Source organism: Barbus barbus (genome assembly GCF_936440315.1).
Source record: "Barbus barbus genome assembly, chromosome: 22".
Taxonomy (NCBI): Eukaryota; Metazoa; Chordata; class Actinopteri; order Cypriniformes; family Cyprinidae; genus Barbus; species Barbus barbus.
Window position 1 is genome coordinate 21,149,067 of NC_136750.1, and position 19,114 is coordinate 21,168,180.

Genomic DNA, 19,114 nt, shown 5'->3' on the forward strand with positions numbered 1-19,114 from the left:
TCAATTACTCACCCTCACGTTGTTCCAAACCCGTTTGACTTTCTTCTGCTCAACACAAAAGATGTTAGGCCTATGTTAAGGTCTGACAGTCTCAATCACCACTCACTTTCAGTACATCCTTTCCCCCCCATACAATGAAAGTGAATGGTGACAGAAAAAGAAAGTTTACAGTTTGTTTGAATCAACAACAGGGTGAGTAAACAGATCAGAGTTGTCATTTCGCTTTGTCTGAGTTTTAAAAAAAAGTGTTTAGCCTTGTAACATCAAAGTGCATGCATTTTATTTTTGAAAAAGATCTGCATACTCAAATAATGTTTGATATTATCAGATGTGTTGTTTTATTTTCATTGGTATTATGGGATATGTTTTAATTAACTTTTAACCCCTTTTCCTAGGATCCTTGTTGCGTTCCTTTTGGCAGGATTAGGCCTTTTCGATTGTATTTTTAGTCCCCACAGCGTCAGTCTGACCGTCTGCATGTGCTGCCGAAGCGCAGTCGCAGAAAGAGGATCATTTGTGCAAAAATCAACCTAAGAAATGGTCAAAATCACACGCGGCGCTCCAGAGCTGCTCGGCCGTTGTCATGGATAACATGTTGGGCACCCTGTCTCGGTCAGCAGGACATCCTGCAGATTGAGCCGGGCACCCCGCAGAGCCACGGAACGGCCTTTAAAATTGACCCCCCATGGAGGACCGGGGCCCCTCTTGTCTTGTCTGAGCGCACGCCTGGAGACCGCTTTTAAATGTGCTTCTGGAGTCCCAGAGAGAGAGGCCGCTGGCACGAAGGGGCGAAAGCTCACCGCAGTGGTCCCTTTTTCTCAGATAAATTCAAAGGAGGAAAATAGCCCACATTACAAGCTCCTTAAGGGTCAAGGACAGCCGAGACATGAATGGTTTGAAAGAGTGGCATTGTGAAATCACATAGCACACGATTACACCCTCTGTCATCTTTTTACGGATTTGCATTTTTCTTGTGACACAATGAACAGTTCAGAATAAGACTTACAAGACATGTGGATGAAATTAATTAAGACGCTGGAGAAAAAGAAGTGTGAACTGCAAATGCAGTGGTCCTGTTTGGAATAGACGCCGTTGCTATTTTAGGACAATTTTAATGAGTGGCAAATCATTTTTTGAGCTTGGATGACTGCATGCGATTTGAAAAATATTGAACGTTTAGAAGAGGAAGAAAATCTCTCATTGGACATTATAAAGACGGAGGCATTTGCAACACATCATTTCACTACTAACTGAATTCAAATGGCCTCGGTATTGGCTAGTATTTTCCTTCACGCAGCAGGGACGGTGGTAGATTGATGCCCTTACATTATTCATGCGACAATTATTCAAAATTTTGCAATAACTCAACAGCATTTGTCCTTTCTCTCATCCGTCTCCTCTCTCACCGTACCTAGGTATGCTGCTATTCTTATGCGACTATCATCCATTGGACAGTGCGGACCCAGAAAGCACCCTTAAACACTCCCCCATTGTACTGTCACAAGCCGGGAGAGTTCATGTTATATTTATGTTGCCAACAGCGTATTCTCTCTGTTCTGTTCTGTTCAGCTGAACTCACGCCAACTCCTCCAGGTCCCCCCTCCACAGACAATGTTACATCTCATTGGCTTTGCCCTAGATAGGCTATTTTTGTATGAAATAATTAGACATAACTGATTTAAATACTGCAAAGCCAACACTCTTTTGTCTCGTTAACAAAGTACAGGAGAGGCGCACGCTCGCGGTGTCACTTCTGTCAATCCGTACGAGGAGGTTTAAAATACAAATGTGTTTCCAGCTAATGGATCTGAAGCAGAGCCAAAAAAATGAGTCATTTTATTAGCTTCCTTCGATTCGGGTTTTACTTTCGGGACCGAGCTGCGGTGACCTGACCTGATAGAATCTATTATGAAAGCAAAAAATATCAGGAAAGCATTGCCAGAAGCTTTTAATTGTCTCAACGTGTACATCAGCAAAATGTAGGATTGCTAAAATATGCCGCCGTACAGCACTAATTGTCCATATAAGGACAGCGCGGCGCTTAAAACAGCATGTTTTGTTTGTTACATTGACCCCGGACCCAGACAGCCGTGCTGATGCCGAGTGCACATGGGCACACGAGGGAGAGGTGGAGAGCAGGAACGCAGATTGGGGCTGACCGCTCGGCTGCACTTTAATGTACCCTCTACTTCATCAGTCCTGATTAGCCACCATAAAAATCCAGATTGAACATTACATTTTTACTGCTGATTGTCTTCCAAACACTCTCAGGTGTTGGCGTGTTAAATGCCAGGGTGTGCATCTGTCCTCGCATCCCATTAGCTTACTGCAGTGAGACGTCTGACTTGAAAAAGGGGGACCCTCTTCAGAAACGAAAGCAATGCAGAACAAATTTCAGGCTTTTAGGCTTACCGCGTCTTGTGCCAAAACCTCAATAAGAACCCCCCTCCAGCCCCCTTTTCCCTGGCTCTTGCTTGCCCCAGACTTACACAAAGAAACACCAGCTTTATGGACTTAGGGCATTAAAGCATAAAAAACAGCGGACGGAGAACAGGTTCGGAACACATGGCGCCAAACGTGGGGCCCGATCATGTCAGATCGCACAGGCTATACGCTTTAACGCTCCAATTCTTAGGTACACGGCCGTGTTTTCAAAAGGGCACATGAAAGGGCTTAGCGAGAGAGAGAGATGAGCAACGGCAGCGAGGAGGCCGGCGCTCCAGCAAAAACGCTTTTCTGATGAGCTGCAACAATGCACTCACTCCCACGACATCAGCTCTCTGTTGGGAGTCTCCTCCTAATTTCCTCCATCCATAATAAAAAGAGCTACATTAAACAGTGCCATTAGTGCCAGCAATTTGTTTTATTCTCCACAGAAAGAGAAATGTTATCTGTGGCGGACAAACTTAACCCAATTAAAGCTCATTGTGTATGGGGGCCTTGCTGGGTCTTCAGCTGATGCCTAGGAACGAGGGCAGAGGAAGCCAACTTTGGGGAGGGAGAGGGGAAAAAAGAGAACGGTTGGAACACGTCTGGAGAATTAGGGAAAGTAGGAGAGAGACAAATGTGCTTTCAGGAAAAAAGACGGGAAGAGAAATTATGTTTTTGTATGCTTTCCCCCCACATGAAATCCCTCCCAAGATGGTTTGATAGAGGAATACTGCGCAAAATGTACACTCAAAACAAAAACGCACAGTTAATTCTGCACTTAAACAAATAGCCGAAAGATTAGAGTGAAGGTAAAACCTTTCCATCAAATAAAAAAAAGGGAGGAACTGCGTACAAAGCCACACATTCTGAGACTCTCGCTCATACCCTCACATTTTTGCTGTTAATTGTTGTGATAACACCTCTCGATTACAGGGGTTTAATTATCAACATGTTTGGCTGTTAGACCAAGTACCTGGCACAGATCCTGGTGAAGGGCTCAAGGTTTCTAATGAAGATCTCACTCACAGCAGCATACAGGAGCTCAGTGTGGTGCTGTCCTAACAAAGAAGCATATCGCGTTTAGAGACGACCTGGGTATCTGTGAATTCTAACACAATAATGCCAAGAATATTCATAGTGATACATTTTGATTGATATCCAGTTGTGCCGGAATAGCAAGTGTGTGTCTCTGTGGGGGAAAAAAAGTGATTCTGTGTGATTACGGAATTGTAACAGTAACTGAATTGCATGTCGTGGGACACAAATGAGGCATGCCTTTGCCTTTGTAACAGCGAAAGCTGGTTTCACTCCGTTTGACTGGTAATCCTTCTGTCTCCTATTGCATTTATCAGCTTTAGTGAAGCTGTTTTTTGCTCACTTACCCAAAAAAGGCCCAATCAACACCTCCCAGCAGGTGAAATGATGCAGAACCGGGCCTCCATTACTTTGAGACGTGATGGATACTTCACAGCTGCGGTCGAGTGTCTGTGATCAGAGAGTGGAGACAAACAGCTGTAAAACATGCCCTGCTAAAGACACACATTTTCTAAAAATGTTTGCCATTAGGATTAACATGCAGTATATACTGCATACATGACTGTGTAGATGCATCCACAACTAGTTTTGTTCTCACGCAAGGCTTAAGAAACATTTATGTGAAATCTTAGCAATTTGAAGGAGACTAAGGACAAGAATCAGTCCATGTATTTTGTGAGAGTTGCTTTGAAAAGTGACAATAAAACGTTGTGTGGCATTAAAATATACCATTTAAAACAGTGGCATTAATTATCTTGACAAAAAAAATCTCACTTGAGTAGCATTTACTGTTCTACTGTGAAAATATCTAGTCTTCTTTCTATATTTGGTTTGTAATTTACATTATATTTGTCCTCAAACACAAACATTATGTCATCTGAAAGCAATATTATCTCGCCCAAATTGGAGGATATGGGCAATCTAACACTTCACAAACACAGACCCCTATTATTATGAAATTGCACAAGGAACAGTAGCTACACTCTGCAAACCTTCAATTTATCTCCCAATGGTTTATATTATTTTGCGTGAGAAAATTATATTTACTGTTGAGGAAAAATACATTCACGCTAGCAATATGTTCCAGACAACGAAAACAATTTGTAGGGTTCATGCTGTATTTAAATCGTATTTAATGCTGCATTTCAGTGTTTCCTCTTTTCAAATGAAATATTCAAATAAAATATAACCAAATCTAATCTAAGAAGAAAATGTCTGTAATAGAAAAGCAATGGATGTTTGGAGGTTTGATCAGCAGAAGGCCCATAAATGTAAAAATGAACGTATGGTAGGTCTACAGCGCTATCTAGTGGTTAAAAAGAGCTCGTAATGTCTCGTAGATTGCTATGGTTTCATTTTCGCCTCTGTTGTTATTAAACAGTCAAACATCGCACACATCGCAAAAAAACACAAAATGTTAAACATTTATATTTAATTATGACATCATACTCACCCTCTTGCTTTCCTGGGCGAAATACAAGGAAAAGTTAGCCAAACTGTAAAAGTAAATGATGACTGAGACTTTCTGACTCAAGTTCCACAGAACTGTCATTTCTGGAAATTACTTTTTTTAAACACGAAATAGGTTTTTATATAGCATTGTACTGTTTCTACTAAAATATTTCCATTAAAAAAAAAACGTATCTTTCCTCTGTCCATTTATTTTGGCCATGCAAGCCCATTTCCGCTCCATAAGAAAAAAAACTCATGGTTTGGTAAATTAGAATTCTGGGGAAAATGTAATAATTATAATAATAATAACTGCATAAAAAGTCAATCGTGAGATAAATAAATTTCAATCTCATAATTATGATTTACCCAGGGATCATTTTTTTCCTTCTTATGTGGCAGAAATGGACTATCGTAGTTTACCTACATTTCTGGCCATGTTTCGATTTATAAAGTTACTTATTTTCTTATATATATACTTATAAACCAAATTACTCCATTCTCATGTTATGTCTCAAGTCGCATTAAATTTGTGATATTGGGATAAAGAGGAGACTTTCATTTCCATCCACCAATTGTTAAAATGAGTTCATATATGCTGAGTTAGTTACATAACCCCTTAGTTAAATCACCCATAAGAAGAAACTCAAAGGAAAATCATTGTGATCAATTTTTCAACCTCACTATAATACTGAGGAAATTTTCCGATAGTTTTAATGCTGTACAGGTGCATCTCCCAAAATTAGAATTATGTGAAAAAGTTATTTTTTTCTTTTTTTTTTGTAACTTATTTTAAAAAGTGAAACTTTCATATAGATTCATTACATTTAAAGTAAAACATTTCAAAAGTTTTTTTTGTTTTAATTTGATGATTAGAGCTTACAGCTCATGAAACCCAAAAATCCAGTATCTCAAAATATTAGAATATTTCCTAAGATCAAAAAAAAAAAAAGGCTTTGCAGAAAAGAAAAGTTCAAGTTCTTTGAAGTATGTTGATTTATGCACTCAATACTTGGTCAGGGCTCCTTTAGCACAAATGACAGCATCAGTGAGGAATGACATGGAAGCGATCAGCCTGTGGCTCTGCTGAGGCACTATTGAGTCTTCAGCTCGTCTGGATTGTTGGATCCACTGTTTCTCATCTTTCTCTTAAAAATATCCCATAGATTCCATATGTTGTTCAGGTCAGGCAAGTTGGCTGGCCAATCAAGCAAGTAATATCATGGTCAGCAAACTACTTGGAAGTGGTTTTGGGATTGTGCAGATGCTTAAGTCCTGCTGGAAAAGGAAATCAGCATCTCCATAAAGCTTGTCAGCAGATGGAAGCATAAAGTGCTCCAAAATCTCTTGGTAGACAGCTGCATTGACTTTGAACTTGATAAAACACAATGGACCAACACCAGCAGACGTCACGGCACCCCAAATCATCACTGACTTCGGAAACTTCACTGGACTTCAAGCAGCTTGGATTCTGTGCCTCTCCAGTCGTTCTCCAGACACCAGGCCTTGATTTCCAAATGAAATGCAAAATTTACTTTCATCTGAAAACAGGACTTTGGACCACTTAGCAACAGTCCAGTTCTTTTTCTCCGTAGTCCAGGTTAGCTGCTTCTGACGTTGTTTCTGTTTAAGAAGTGGCTTGGTAGCCCTTTTCCTGAAGACGTCTGAGCGTGGTGACTCTTGATGCACTGACTCCAGCTTCAGTCCACTCCTTGTGAAGCTCTCCCAAGTGTTTGAATCAGCTTTGCTTGACAGTATTCTCAAGCTTGCAGTCATCCCTGTTGCGTGTGCACCTTTTCCTACCCAATTTCTTCCTTCTGGGCCACTTTGCATTTAATATGCTTTGATACAGCACTCTGTGAACAGAGACCCCCTTTCAGTAATGACCCTCTGTGACTTACCCTCTTTGTGGAGGGTGTCAACGATTGTCTTCTGGACCATTGTAGTCTCACGTAGCCAAACCTTCAGGCTGACGGCTGAAGGTCTGGAATCTATGGTAGCTTTCATTGGCAAAGGTGCGCCCATGAGTCCGTTTGACCGACATATCAAATAACCAATCACAGTTTGTTTTGTTCAGCGTCATGTTTCGGGGTGTGGAAATGTCGCCACAATAACAGACTGGTGTGTAAAAGACATATTTTAAGGTATAATCATCAAAATTAAAACAAAGAAACTTTTGAAATGTTTTCTGTAATGAATCTAGAATATATGAAAGTTTGACTTTTTGAAACAAGTTACAAAAAAATGTACTTTTTCACGATATTCTATTTTTTTTTTTTTCACCTGTACTTAAGTCACACACCTGGTTCACATTGTCAGTTTTTGCGATTGACAACCACATTTACAGAACGTGCAACGGGAGTCAACCCCGTATTCCTTACCAGTAACTATAGCGACAGTGACGAAAATAAAATCAAAGATGGTGACGTCCATAATACTGAAAGTTCCATCACTTCTGACATGACAAGAGTCCAAACGAGCCGCGACAGACAACTAGTAGTCCAGTCCAGAATCAAATACTGACTGACAACCTTATTCTGCTGCTGTGTGAACGTGGCAATATACTCAGCCTCTTTCTTCATTGGACACAAAAGGTCGATTTTTGCGTAATATCTTGGCTATTCAAACTCCGCAATGGAAAAAAATTAATGAATAAAATAAAATGATCATAAATGTCCGTATGACTTGTGCACTAAAGCCATGTTTTCTGAAGATTTCTCAAGCCATGGGGTGCATATAAGAAAAATTGTGATGTCCGATTTTAGAATGAATAATTATTTTGAGTCAGATCTTTTCAATGAATCAATTGATCCAGTTCATAAAAATGGTCTGAATGATTTGGTTCTGGAGTTCAGCTCACTAACTCATCGATCCAGTCACAGTACTTAAAAGCTCACTGGTGGAGAAAATTATCACTAAATTATAATTTGAAGGTGCCATAGAATGCATTGATACAATATTTTAAATTGTTCTCTGATATTTACATAGAAGGTATGTGGCTTAGGTAAGGGCAAAAATTTTCCAGAAACGGTTTTACATGTGCATTTACAACCCTAGGATTTCTCCCTAGAATAAAATGGTCTGTTGTTGGCTTATTTGGAAGGGCCATGAATAATAATGTTAAGCTCTGCTCTGATTGGCTGTTTCACAGTACGGCTCAATGTTGAGCTCTGCTCTGATTGTAGCTCATTTCTCATTTCAGTAGCTCACACAGCACAAGGAAACACATTCAATACTTTCTCGCGCAGTTATATCGTCGGGTAATTATACTGTATATAAAATGCGGGCATAACGGAGCCGCTATTAATATGTGGGGCACTGAAGCTGCTTTCAAATGCACGATCACTTTTTACTTTCACTTTCGCAATTCGCGATTGTATGAACTCTGTTTATACTATGGAGGGGCAGTACTTACCACACATTTTACAAGATCAGATACTTGTCAGTGGAGTTCAGGATCTGTAAATCATTCGCCAGTATCCTGTCATCTCTCCTTACTCTGTTTATGTGGTATGTGACATCTTATGTACTGCAATGTAACAGGCTACAGCTAGCAAGGAGCTAACCATGTCCCTTTAGTGGCTCGCGTTATTTGCTTTCTGTGCCTTTCTGAATACAGACACCAACCCATCCCTGCACTTTACATCCCCTGCACAGTCTGGAACATAACATTTATTTCCATGATCTGCCATTTTCGCTGTTGTGCTCACAATACCTGCAGAACTTCTGATGGTTCGGTATATGCAAATGTTGGGGGCGTAACTGTTAGTGATCCCGACTGTAACGTCACAGTCGGTGTTATGTTCTGATTCGCCAATTTTTCAGTGGTCTTTTTTATTCACGAGATTTCCATTCTATAGCACCTTTAAAATTTAGATATATGTTTGGTACTGATCAACCTTATGATCTATGAAACCTCAACTCTATTGTTAAGCATGGTGGTGGCAACATCTTGCACTGCTGTTTCTTTCCTGGCAAAGAGAAGCAAAAAAAGCTTGTAGCCATCAAGGGTGACACATGGAGCCAAAATCCACGAAGGGTGCCAGTATCTGCCAGCCAAAGACCCGTTCAGAGAAACGACCCCTTTGTTCCAGTACAACAATGTTCCAAAGAATTAAGACTTGAATCCAATCAAAAATTCGTGCCATGACCTGAAAATTGTAATCTGATGGCACAATCCAATTTGAATTTATAGCAAATTTGCATTTAGAAACATAGAATTGTACACAGAATTGTGTCCAGTCAAAAAAAAAAAAAACATTAATGGGTGGTGTCTATCTGGAAAAGTTATTAAGCTATTAAGAGTATTCATTCAGTGCAACAGGGAAGAACAGTCTTCTTAAAGTTTAGGGGCTGGATTCACACTTTAGAAATGTAAAAGTCTAAGAAAAAAGATATTTCGAAATTCTAAAAATAAAAACAAACTTCAAAAAGATTAAATGAATTGCTTTTGAAAACATTATGCACTTTAATTATCTTAAAAAAAATACAAAAAAATGTAAATCTCTGGCTCCTGGAGATCAAGAACCTTCTACAATCTAACAAAAATTCAGAATAGTCTCATATTATTGCCTCACACCAAAAACTATTTGAAATATATTCTATCACTGTACAGAGAACAGTGATATTTAAAGACATCTCTCACAGATGTATGCCACTGAAAATTTTCATATTTATTCTAAAAATTAGCTTACACAAGTGGAAATAAAGAGAACACAACTGAGGCTTTTTCCATACCAGTACATCTTTAAACATCTCATAGGATCCTGAAAGAAAACACAGAAGTCAAATTCCTAAAAAATGTAAAACATAAAACAGCCTAAGTCCAAAATGTTAACAACTGTCCCACATGGCAATACTGGCTTATGATTTAATCAGATGTCCTGAGAGAATCAAGGGAGCAGGCGTCGTGGTGGGCGTGGACCTGAAAATGGACAAAAAAAAAAAAAGTTCAACAAGAGGAACCAAAAAATTAAAAATAAATAAATTTGTGACAGATCCTTCCATACCAATAGTTCTCTAAATAGCCATTATAACAAGAACTTCATGAGAAGATGCTGACCTGTTGGGGCTCCCATATGAAGGCTCCTGAGTGAAGGTGGAGGTGCTCTAGGACCCCGGGGTCCATTCTGCGGAGGTGGTCCACACATCAATGGTGGACCTCGTGATAAATGAGACCCTGGATGCTGCGATAGTCCTCTAGAGGACGGGAAACCAAGAGGCGTATCAAGCAGAGGGGAACGGTCAAGAAGAGGGGCACGATCAAGCAGAGGGGCATGTGTTGAGGATGGCCCATGTGTAGGTGCTGTGCCTAGAAGAGGTTGTGGCTTGTCAAGACTATGAGGGGCTGCTGGCCCTCTAGATGGAGAACTAAATGAAGAACTGTGTGAGACTGAAGAGGCCCGAGAAGGTAAAAGACTATGGGGGGCAGCTGATCTGTGGGAAGGTGGCTTTAGATTTTGCATTGAAAGCAAAGGAGGTGGTTTCGTCTTGGGATATGAGCCTGGAAACACAGAGAATACTGCATTTAAATATATTAATGAGCATCATAAACAGGTTAAACAAATGAACGCATTAAATAATTTTTCCTTAAAGTACAAAAATGATACCCCCAGTACATACATATGTATTTTAAATTTGTTTGCATTTTATCCTCTGCCCCAAAAACAAACCTAGCAATCCCCTGTGATGGCCCGGGGGTGTATCTCCAGACCCTGAGGGTGGGTTTGCCTGCTCTCTTGGTGGTGGTCCAGATCCAGCAGGCAGAAGTGGTGGAGGTTTTCCTAACCCTGGAGGCAGGCTATTTATTACAGGAGCAACATCACTGCCCACCTCTGCGGAAGTTACTGGAGAGGGAACAGAGTGGTAGTAAAAAGATAATGTTATTATGTTTAGAAATATATTATAATATCTGTATAATTGAAAATATAACTTGCATTTTAATTCTATATATTTATTAAATATAAATAAATTGTAAGTTATATATTTATATTTCATTTAAAAAAAATTTTGAAGAGGAAGACTTTTAATGGTTTTTGAAGTCTCTTCTGCTCACCAAGCCTGCATTTATTTGATCCAAAATACATCAAAAGCAGTAATATTGTGAAATATTTTTACTATTTAAAATAACTGCTTTCTATTTGAATATATTTTAAAATGTAGTTTATTCCTGTGATCAAAGCTAAATTTTCACCATCTTTACTCCAGTGTTCAGTGTTACATGATCCTTCAGAAATCATTCTAATATGCTGATTTGCCATTCAAGAAACATTTTATATTATTATTATTATTATTATCAATATTTCAAACAGTTGAGTACATTTTCAGGATTCTTTGATGAATAGAAAGATTCATCTGAAATAAAATGCATTTGTAACATTATAACTATCATTCAAAAGCTTGGAGTCAAAAATGATAAAGACATTTATAATGTTACAAAACATTTCTATTTCAGATAAATTATGTTCTTCTGAACTTTCTATTCATCAAAGAAACCTGAAAAATTCTACTCAGCTGTTTTCAACATAATAATAATAATAATAGTTTTTTGAGCAGCAAATCCGAATATTTGGTCCCACTATATATAAGGTGGCCTTAACTACTATGTACTCACATTTAAGTTAATCATTTGATACAATGCACTTATTGTGTACATACATACATGTTTTAACATTCTACTTATATTTTTTAAAATACCTATATGCAATTACATCTGTATTTAATTTCTGTAATTACATTTATAATTACACTGTTGACTCATTCCTTACACCTTAAGCCACCCTTAAACCTACCCATACCACCAAACCTGTCCCTAACCTTACCTATTCCCACCTCAATAGCAGCTAATGTGGTTTGCAATACAATATGAACAAAATAAGTACATTGTACTTATTTTTTTAAGTACATAGCAGTTAAGGCCACCTAATATAAAGTGTGACCGAATATTAGAATGTTTTCTGAAGGATCATGTGACTGGAATAATGATGCTAAAAATTCAGCTTTGAAATCACAGGAATAAATTACATTTTAAAATATATTCAAATAGAAAGTTATTTTAAATAGCAAAATTATTTCACAATATTACTGCTTTTGCTGTATTTTGGATTAAATAAATGCAGGCTTGGTGAGCAGAAGAGAATTCTTTAAAGAAAAACATAAAAAATCAAAACAAAAACTTTTGAATGGTATAGTATATATATATATATATATATATATTATATATCAGTGCTGTCAAACGATTAATCGCATCCAAAAGAAAAGTTTTCGTTTACATAATCTGTGTGTGTGTGTGTGTGTGTACTGTGTATATTTATTATGTCTATATAAAAACACACAGAAAAATAGTTATGTTTATATATTAAAAATATTTATCTGTAATATAAATACATGTAAATATTTTCAAAATATATACTGTATGTGTGTGTATTTATGTATACATAATAAATATACACAGTACACACACATGTAAACAAAAACTTTTCTTTTGGATGCGATTAATTGCGATTAATCGTTTGACAGCACAAATATATGTGTGTGTGTAATAATTTTTATATAATTATTATATTTAATTAATAGATTTGATTATAAATAAACAAAATAAATCGATCAATCAATGTACAATGTGCACTGACTGCATTTTATCAATCTTATATGCATCTAACTTGGTCATTTAATTATATCACATATTAAAATGTATAATGATGAGAATTAAAACACACTTATAAAGACAACACAATATGAATGTAACTAGGCCAAGACATGGAAACATGTTCACCTTGCAGATGGTCTTGGCGGTTTTGAAGATACTCAGCCAGTGTGTTGAGTTCCTCTGGGTAGAGGTGCAAACCTTCGGCCAGGAGAAAGAGCAGGTGGCGGGTGGCAGAGGGAACAGTGTGGCGCTCCAGCTTGCTGCGCTCCAGGTAGTCCTCTGTCAGCTCAGCCGCCCGTGCAGCAGCCTCCGTGGGGTCCAGCACCCGCTGCGAACCGCTCAATCGCCTGAACTCCACCAACACAAACTCCATGGCCTGTTCTTTGGGCATATTTCGATGAACTGTGGAGAGGCAGAGGAAGGGTCAGCCAGAGGAGGGAAGGGGCTTACATATGGTGCTCAGTGTGAGCTGCTGCAGTCTAAGCAGTGCGCACAAGAGTTCTACCTCATCAGCAACACGCTGCAGTCTGGCAACGACTGCTTAACCCAATTACCACATTAAACTTCAGTATGCACTCAAAAGGACACATGCACACTTGAATATTGGGAGAAGGGACATTTAGCAGAGTAGAAGTTAATATGAGATTGCTTTTAATATAAGGAAGGCATTGCGCATGAGAGAACTCATCTGCATTTTTATGAATTCAGTTTTGACGTATGACACTGCGTAATAGCACATTACTACATTCAGAAAATGTAACAGTTCATTTAACATGTTTAAAAATGACTTATGTTTTTGCTTAAGTTTGTTTTGTTGTTGTTTCGCTTGTTTGTTTTTTTAGACGTGAAAGTCTGGTAGTGTGTGATCCTCAGTCGTTTAGTGTGTGTTCAGTTTTTCTGTGTTTATTAAGTCGGAAACTGAATCTATTTGATGCCTTGTGTTATAAAATGTGTAAAAAGTGTATTCCAGCTTAAAAAAAAAAAACTTACCAGCAAGGTGATGTTTTATAGGAATAAAAGCTTGAGCAATTATATTAAACATTAAACTATTTTAATATGAATGTTTTTTTTTTTTATTAAGTGGTGGGCATTAATTAAAATAATGGATTTAAAAAAAATAGTAATAATGAAAGCATTGTTTTTAGGGGCATTTCATCTATTTTAATGTTATGCTGAGGGTCAAACCCACCATCTTTTAGGTGTTTTTTTGTTTGTTTCTTTGTTTTTTTCTTGTATTTTGTGTCAAGCACTACAACTGATACATTTTGCTTGGCTGTAATGATGCAAAAAATTTTAAATATGTAGATTTGTACCCAAATCTATTATAATAATGTCATTTTTTGTAAAGAAAGTATGCCTACCGGTAATTTATTCTGACCACTCAAAACGGTTTGTTTATGGGGGTATAATAGCTTGTAATTTTTACAAGAATTACAAGCTATTATACGGCTATTACAAGCTATTATACGGTTTAATTTGGAGGTATGTCAATTTTGAGATTTGGGAAACTTGTGAAAATGAGATGTGCCCATAATGCAGTAAGAAAGATTTTTTTTCTTTCTTTGCTTTTTTGTCAATAACCATTTCATGACAAAGTATGTTTCGACACAAACAGAAAGATTGTATGCTTGATGTGTTGCAAAGTCCTACAGGGAGATAAAATTGATAGTTTTTCAGTTAATATAAATTAACTTTCTTTTTATACTTATATGAGAGTTTTTTTAAGTGTATTTTCAGAATAGATAAATGCATGTCTTTTAGTGTAATCACAGAATACTGGTTAATATTTTGTTGTTCATTATGGCAAAGTGTAAAAATGCCCACCACCAAGTCAAGGTTGTTTAAGGTTATTTAACTGTTGCTTGAAGTAAATTTAAACTGGTTTTATTGGGAAATAGATTGTGGGAGTCGGAACTTACTTTTGAGGGACTCTGAAAATATGATTACTGTGCACGAGGAGAGTGTTACATTAGTCTGCTCGACGAGAATACATAAGGGGGAACCGTCGGAGCGGACATCTTGGAGGGCCCGCGTCAGGCCTGATTCCACCTGCAGGTAAAGCATTTCCACCGAGAGGCCACGTTCCTGCAAACACTGGCCTATCGATTTGGGGTAATCCCTTTGAAAGAAGAAGAAGAGATCTGGTTATTGAGCACCATGCTTCAGGGCACGAGGTGAGGGTCTTGTGTGTGGCCTCATTTATATATGCAGAAATGAAAGGGTAAAATTTTTATGTGCCACACAAATCAATGACATAAATAGCATTTTAAAAGTGTATTAAATATTAGAAAATAGTTGACAAGTTGTTTCATTTGTTTTAGCCAAATAAATGCTTGTGTGTGTGTGTGAGTCATCAGACTTTGAAGGACATAAAGTGATATTAAGCTTAAACAGGATGCAAAAAGTTAGTTTAATATTAATAACATAACTTTACACAAATTTAATAGTGTACAGATATTATAAAACACATATATTAATGTTTTACCAAAAACTTTGGATCTTAATAAAATGTGAAACACTTCTATCAAACACATTTATGACTAGATTGATTAATTGGATGGCAAAAATGGGACTGTCTGTTTTGTTTGTGTCATATTCATTGTGCATTAATAAAAACAGAAGTATGCGTTTCCAGTCAAGGAATTTAAAAAACTTTAAATTTCAAAGTTGCACTCACTTTTTGATAATAGCATTGTTTGTGCTTTTCATATTTTTATAGATTGTGATTTTGTTTCGTTTAGAAATATGGCTTAGATTTCTGACCATTTTGAATATCACCACTTCTTAAAGAAGCTCTTATATTTGGCTAAATAAACAAGGAACGCAATTAAAATTTCAGTTTTTTACATTTCTGGACATATTTGTTCTTTGGGTGAACGTTTTTGTAGGAGAGTGAAAATGTACGGAATACAAATAAATCAAAAACACTCTTTTATGCTTGAGACCTAATTTTGAAAATGTGTATTCAACATTTAGGGTATCATTTTAAATGTCTTTTTATTATCTTTCTTTGTTTAGACATGTGGAATAGAAAATTTAGATTATAAAAATCTAATGAAAATGTTTCAAATTAAACTTTAGATCATTAGAGGCAGGTCTCTAAAGACCACCATGTTAAATGTAACATAAACAGTAATAATATGATGCAAGGTTAGGATAAACATTTTTCTTTAAGCAAGGCCACAGGGCGTAAACATTTGTGTTTGATTTGATGGATAAATATATTTTACACCACATACATATTGACTTTTTTTTATTCATTTATAGACAACATCTAGCCAAAATGTTACATTCAAAGATTCATTTTAACAGTTATTGATGGATGTATCATGTTTAGTGTTTTTGTTGTTGTTGTTTTTGTATTAGCAATGTAAAATAGTAATAGAAGTTCATTTAAATTATTAATTTATAACAAAAAAATCAAAGACTGACAGTGAAATGTAAAGAATTTGAGCATTCATTTAGAATACTGGAAGATTGTTGTTGTTGTTCTTTTACTTTAAGGCACATTTAATTCCTTTTAAAGATTTTTGATGATATTATAATAAAATATCCATCCAAATTTTTTTTATTAACCATCAAGGATGATTCTGGATACATACAGATTCCAGATCTTAAACCTGATGAATCCCATCAGCCTAACATGTATCAATAACAAAGCACATTCACACAACAGACACATTTAAAAACATTTACTGCAACAGAATTTTACTGCTACCTGCAGAGTATACTCACACATTCTGGTTGTTCACCGACAGGACAACACAGTCTGCAGGCTGTCTAGCACCATCTCCATGCAGCTGCTGGAAGAACCTCTCATATATGGCATGGTGTTGAACTGTTGCCTCATATTCTTCAGGTGAAACAGCTGTTACAAACACATGAAAAAGTTGCTCCAAAAAGATTTCTCATAATAGACACAACAGCAGCAGTGAGAAACCAAGTTACATGAAAAATCATACCAGTTGACTGATGAGGTGAATGCTCATAGTCTGCAGCGCCAGAGTAGTCAATCCCTTCGCCTAAGCTTTCAAAGCTGAACATTGAACAAAATATTAGTGGGAAAAGGTGATTAGATTTTAGAAAAAGAAGAGAGAAACAAATATGTGAAAACAGAGACTTAAAGCCAGGAAAAGATCACTTTGTCAATTACAAAAATAACATTGTCTCTACTGTAATGTTCAACGTGCCTCTCAGATTCTGGATGATCATCTTTTCTGTCCTCCCTCATTGGATATGGTGTTACTCGAAAGGGTCTGGGAGGTTTTGAGCCACTGCATGAAGCAAATCAACATGATTATGATAAACATAACACCAGAAATATAAAACGTAGTTTGTGTGTTTAAATCTAGTGAGTTGCCTAGCTTGAAAGCGTCAGATTAATTAAAACATATTTATGCAGTAGCTCACAGCAGCCACTATACAGATGTCTCGCATACCTTCCTCCAGTGTGTTTTGTTGGTGGTCGTCTTATTCCCCCAGCTTTCTTCGACCACGACGACATTTTATTTCTTCTAAATGAACGGCGTAACAAACATTATCTAAAATATCTTAAATTATAATATCGCAGGACACAAGGCAATTGAGTTTTGGTTGCCCAGAAAATCCTGCATGTAAGTTAACGTTACTCAACCATTATTGAAAAAAAATATGGTCTATTGTTAAAACAACGTTTAATATTTGCGACATTTGTCAAATTATTGTTATGAAAACACTAAATCTGATGCGAAGCCCATCTTACCCGCGTAGATATTCAGTTATAGTCCTGCTGCTCTATAAATCGCGATATTTTGATGAATTTTCTCATGCGTTATTTAATCTCTGTCTAGATCAGCACATACTAAGACTATTTTTAGATTTAAAAAATTATGGATAATAGTGATTAATTCAAGGATTCCTGCAACACACTCGATCTGACTTCCTTTCGAAGAACAAGTGTATTATTTGAAGAAGCGTGTGGCGCCTCCTAACGGACAGGAAGACAAACGACGACACCAATGACGTAACTACCCACCCTCCTCAGTCCTGAGGCTGGAGATCTGGTTTAAAACCAACACATCAAATATGTCTTATATATATACACACACACACAGGTGCATCTCAAAAATGTAAATATCATAAAAATATATATTTTTTGTAACTTATTTCAAAAAGTGAAACTTTCATAGCCTATATTTTAGATTTATTACATGTAAAGTAAAACATTTCAAAATATTTTTTTTATTATTATTTTGATGACGAGCTTACAGCTCATGAAAGTCAAAAATCCAGTATCTCAAAATATTAGAATATTTACATTTTGGTTTCATTAAATGACCATCTCTGCAGTATAAATAATTTTTTCTTTTTTTTTTCTTTTTTTTAGCCAAGTATGGTGACCCATACTCGGAATTCGTGCTCTGCATTTAACCCATCCAACGTGCACACACACAGCAGTGAACACACACACACCGTGAACACACACCCGGAGCAGTGGGCAGCCATTTTATGCTGCAGCGCCCGGGGAGCAGTTGGGGGTTCGGTGCCTTGCTCAAGGGCACATCAGTCGTGGTATTGAGGGTGGAGAGAGCGCTGGACATTCACTCCCCCCACCTACAATCCCTGCCGGCCGGAGACTCGAACCCGCAACCTTTGGATTACAAGTCTGACTCTCTAACCATTAGTCCACGAATCCCCCCCCCCCAAATTACGGGTGTCTCTTGTTCTTTGAAACCACAATAATGGGGAAGGCTGATGACTTGGCAATGATCCAGAAGACAATCATTGACGCCCTCCACAAAGAGGGTAAGTCACAGAAGGTCATTACTGAAAGTGGTGGCTGTTTACAGAGTGCTGTATCAAAGCATAAATGCAAAATTGACTGGAAGGAAGAATTTGGGTAGGAAAAGGTGCACAAGCTACAGGGATGACCACAAGCTTGAATACTGTCAAGCAAAGCTGATTCAAACACTTGGGAGAGCTTCACAAGGAGTGGATTGAAGCTGGAGTCAGTGCATCAAGAGTCACCACGCTCAGACGTCTTCAGGAAAAGGGCTACCAAGCCACTTCTGAACCAGAGACAACGTCAGAAGCATCTTACCTGGGCTGTGGAGAAAAAGAACTGGACTGATGCTCAGTGGTCCAAAGTCCTCTTTTCATATAAGTCAATTTTGCATTTCATTTGGAAATCAAGGCCTGGTGTCTGGAGAAAGACTGGAGAGGCACAGAATCCAAGCTGCTTGAAGTCCAGTGAAGTTTCCGAAGTCAGTGATGATTTGGGGTGCCGTGACGTCTGCTGGTGTTGGTTCATTGTGTTTTATCAAGTTCAAAGTCAATGCAGCTGTCTACCAAGAGATTTTGGAGCACTTTATGCTTCCATCTGCTGACAAGCTTTATGGAGATGCTGATTTCCTTTTCCAGCAGGACTTAAGCATCTGCACAATCCCAAAACCACTTCCAAGTAGTTTGCTGACCATGATATTACTTGCTTGATTGGCCAGCCAACTTGCCTGACCTGATTCCCATATGGAATCTATGGGATATTTTCAAGAGAAAGATGAGAAACAATGGATC

General features: G+C 37.5%; 1 protein-coding gene across 1 annotated transcript; it reads right to left on the bottom strand.

Annotated features, from left to right (window-relative positions):
• Positions 1 to 9,351: 9,351 nt before the first annotated feature.
• Positions 9,352 to 17,523, bottom strand: LOC306888728 (uncharacterized protein). The gene is made up of 10 exons (XM_079447148.1): positions 17,304 to 17,523; positions 17,002 to 17,076; positions 16,753 to 16,836; positions 16,525 to 16,598; positions 16,298 to 16,430; positions 14,482 to 14,681; positions 12,689 to 12,964; positions 10,587 to 10,760; positions 9,977 to 10,417; positions 9,352 to 9,838 (listed from the first exon to the last, which is right to left on the bottom strand). Exons 2-10 carry the CDS (start codon positions 17,064 to 17,066, stop codon positions 9,807 to 9,809), a joined length of 1,479 nt encoding a protein of 492 aa, XP_079303274.1. The 5' UTR covers positions 17,067 to 17,076; positions 17,304 to 17,523; the 3' UTR covers positions 9,352 to 9,806.
• Positions 17,524 to 19,114: the final 1,591 nt, after the last annotated feature.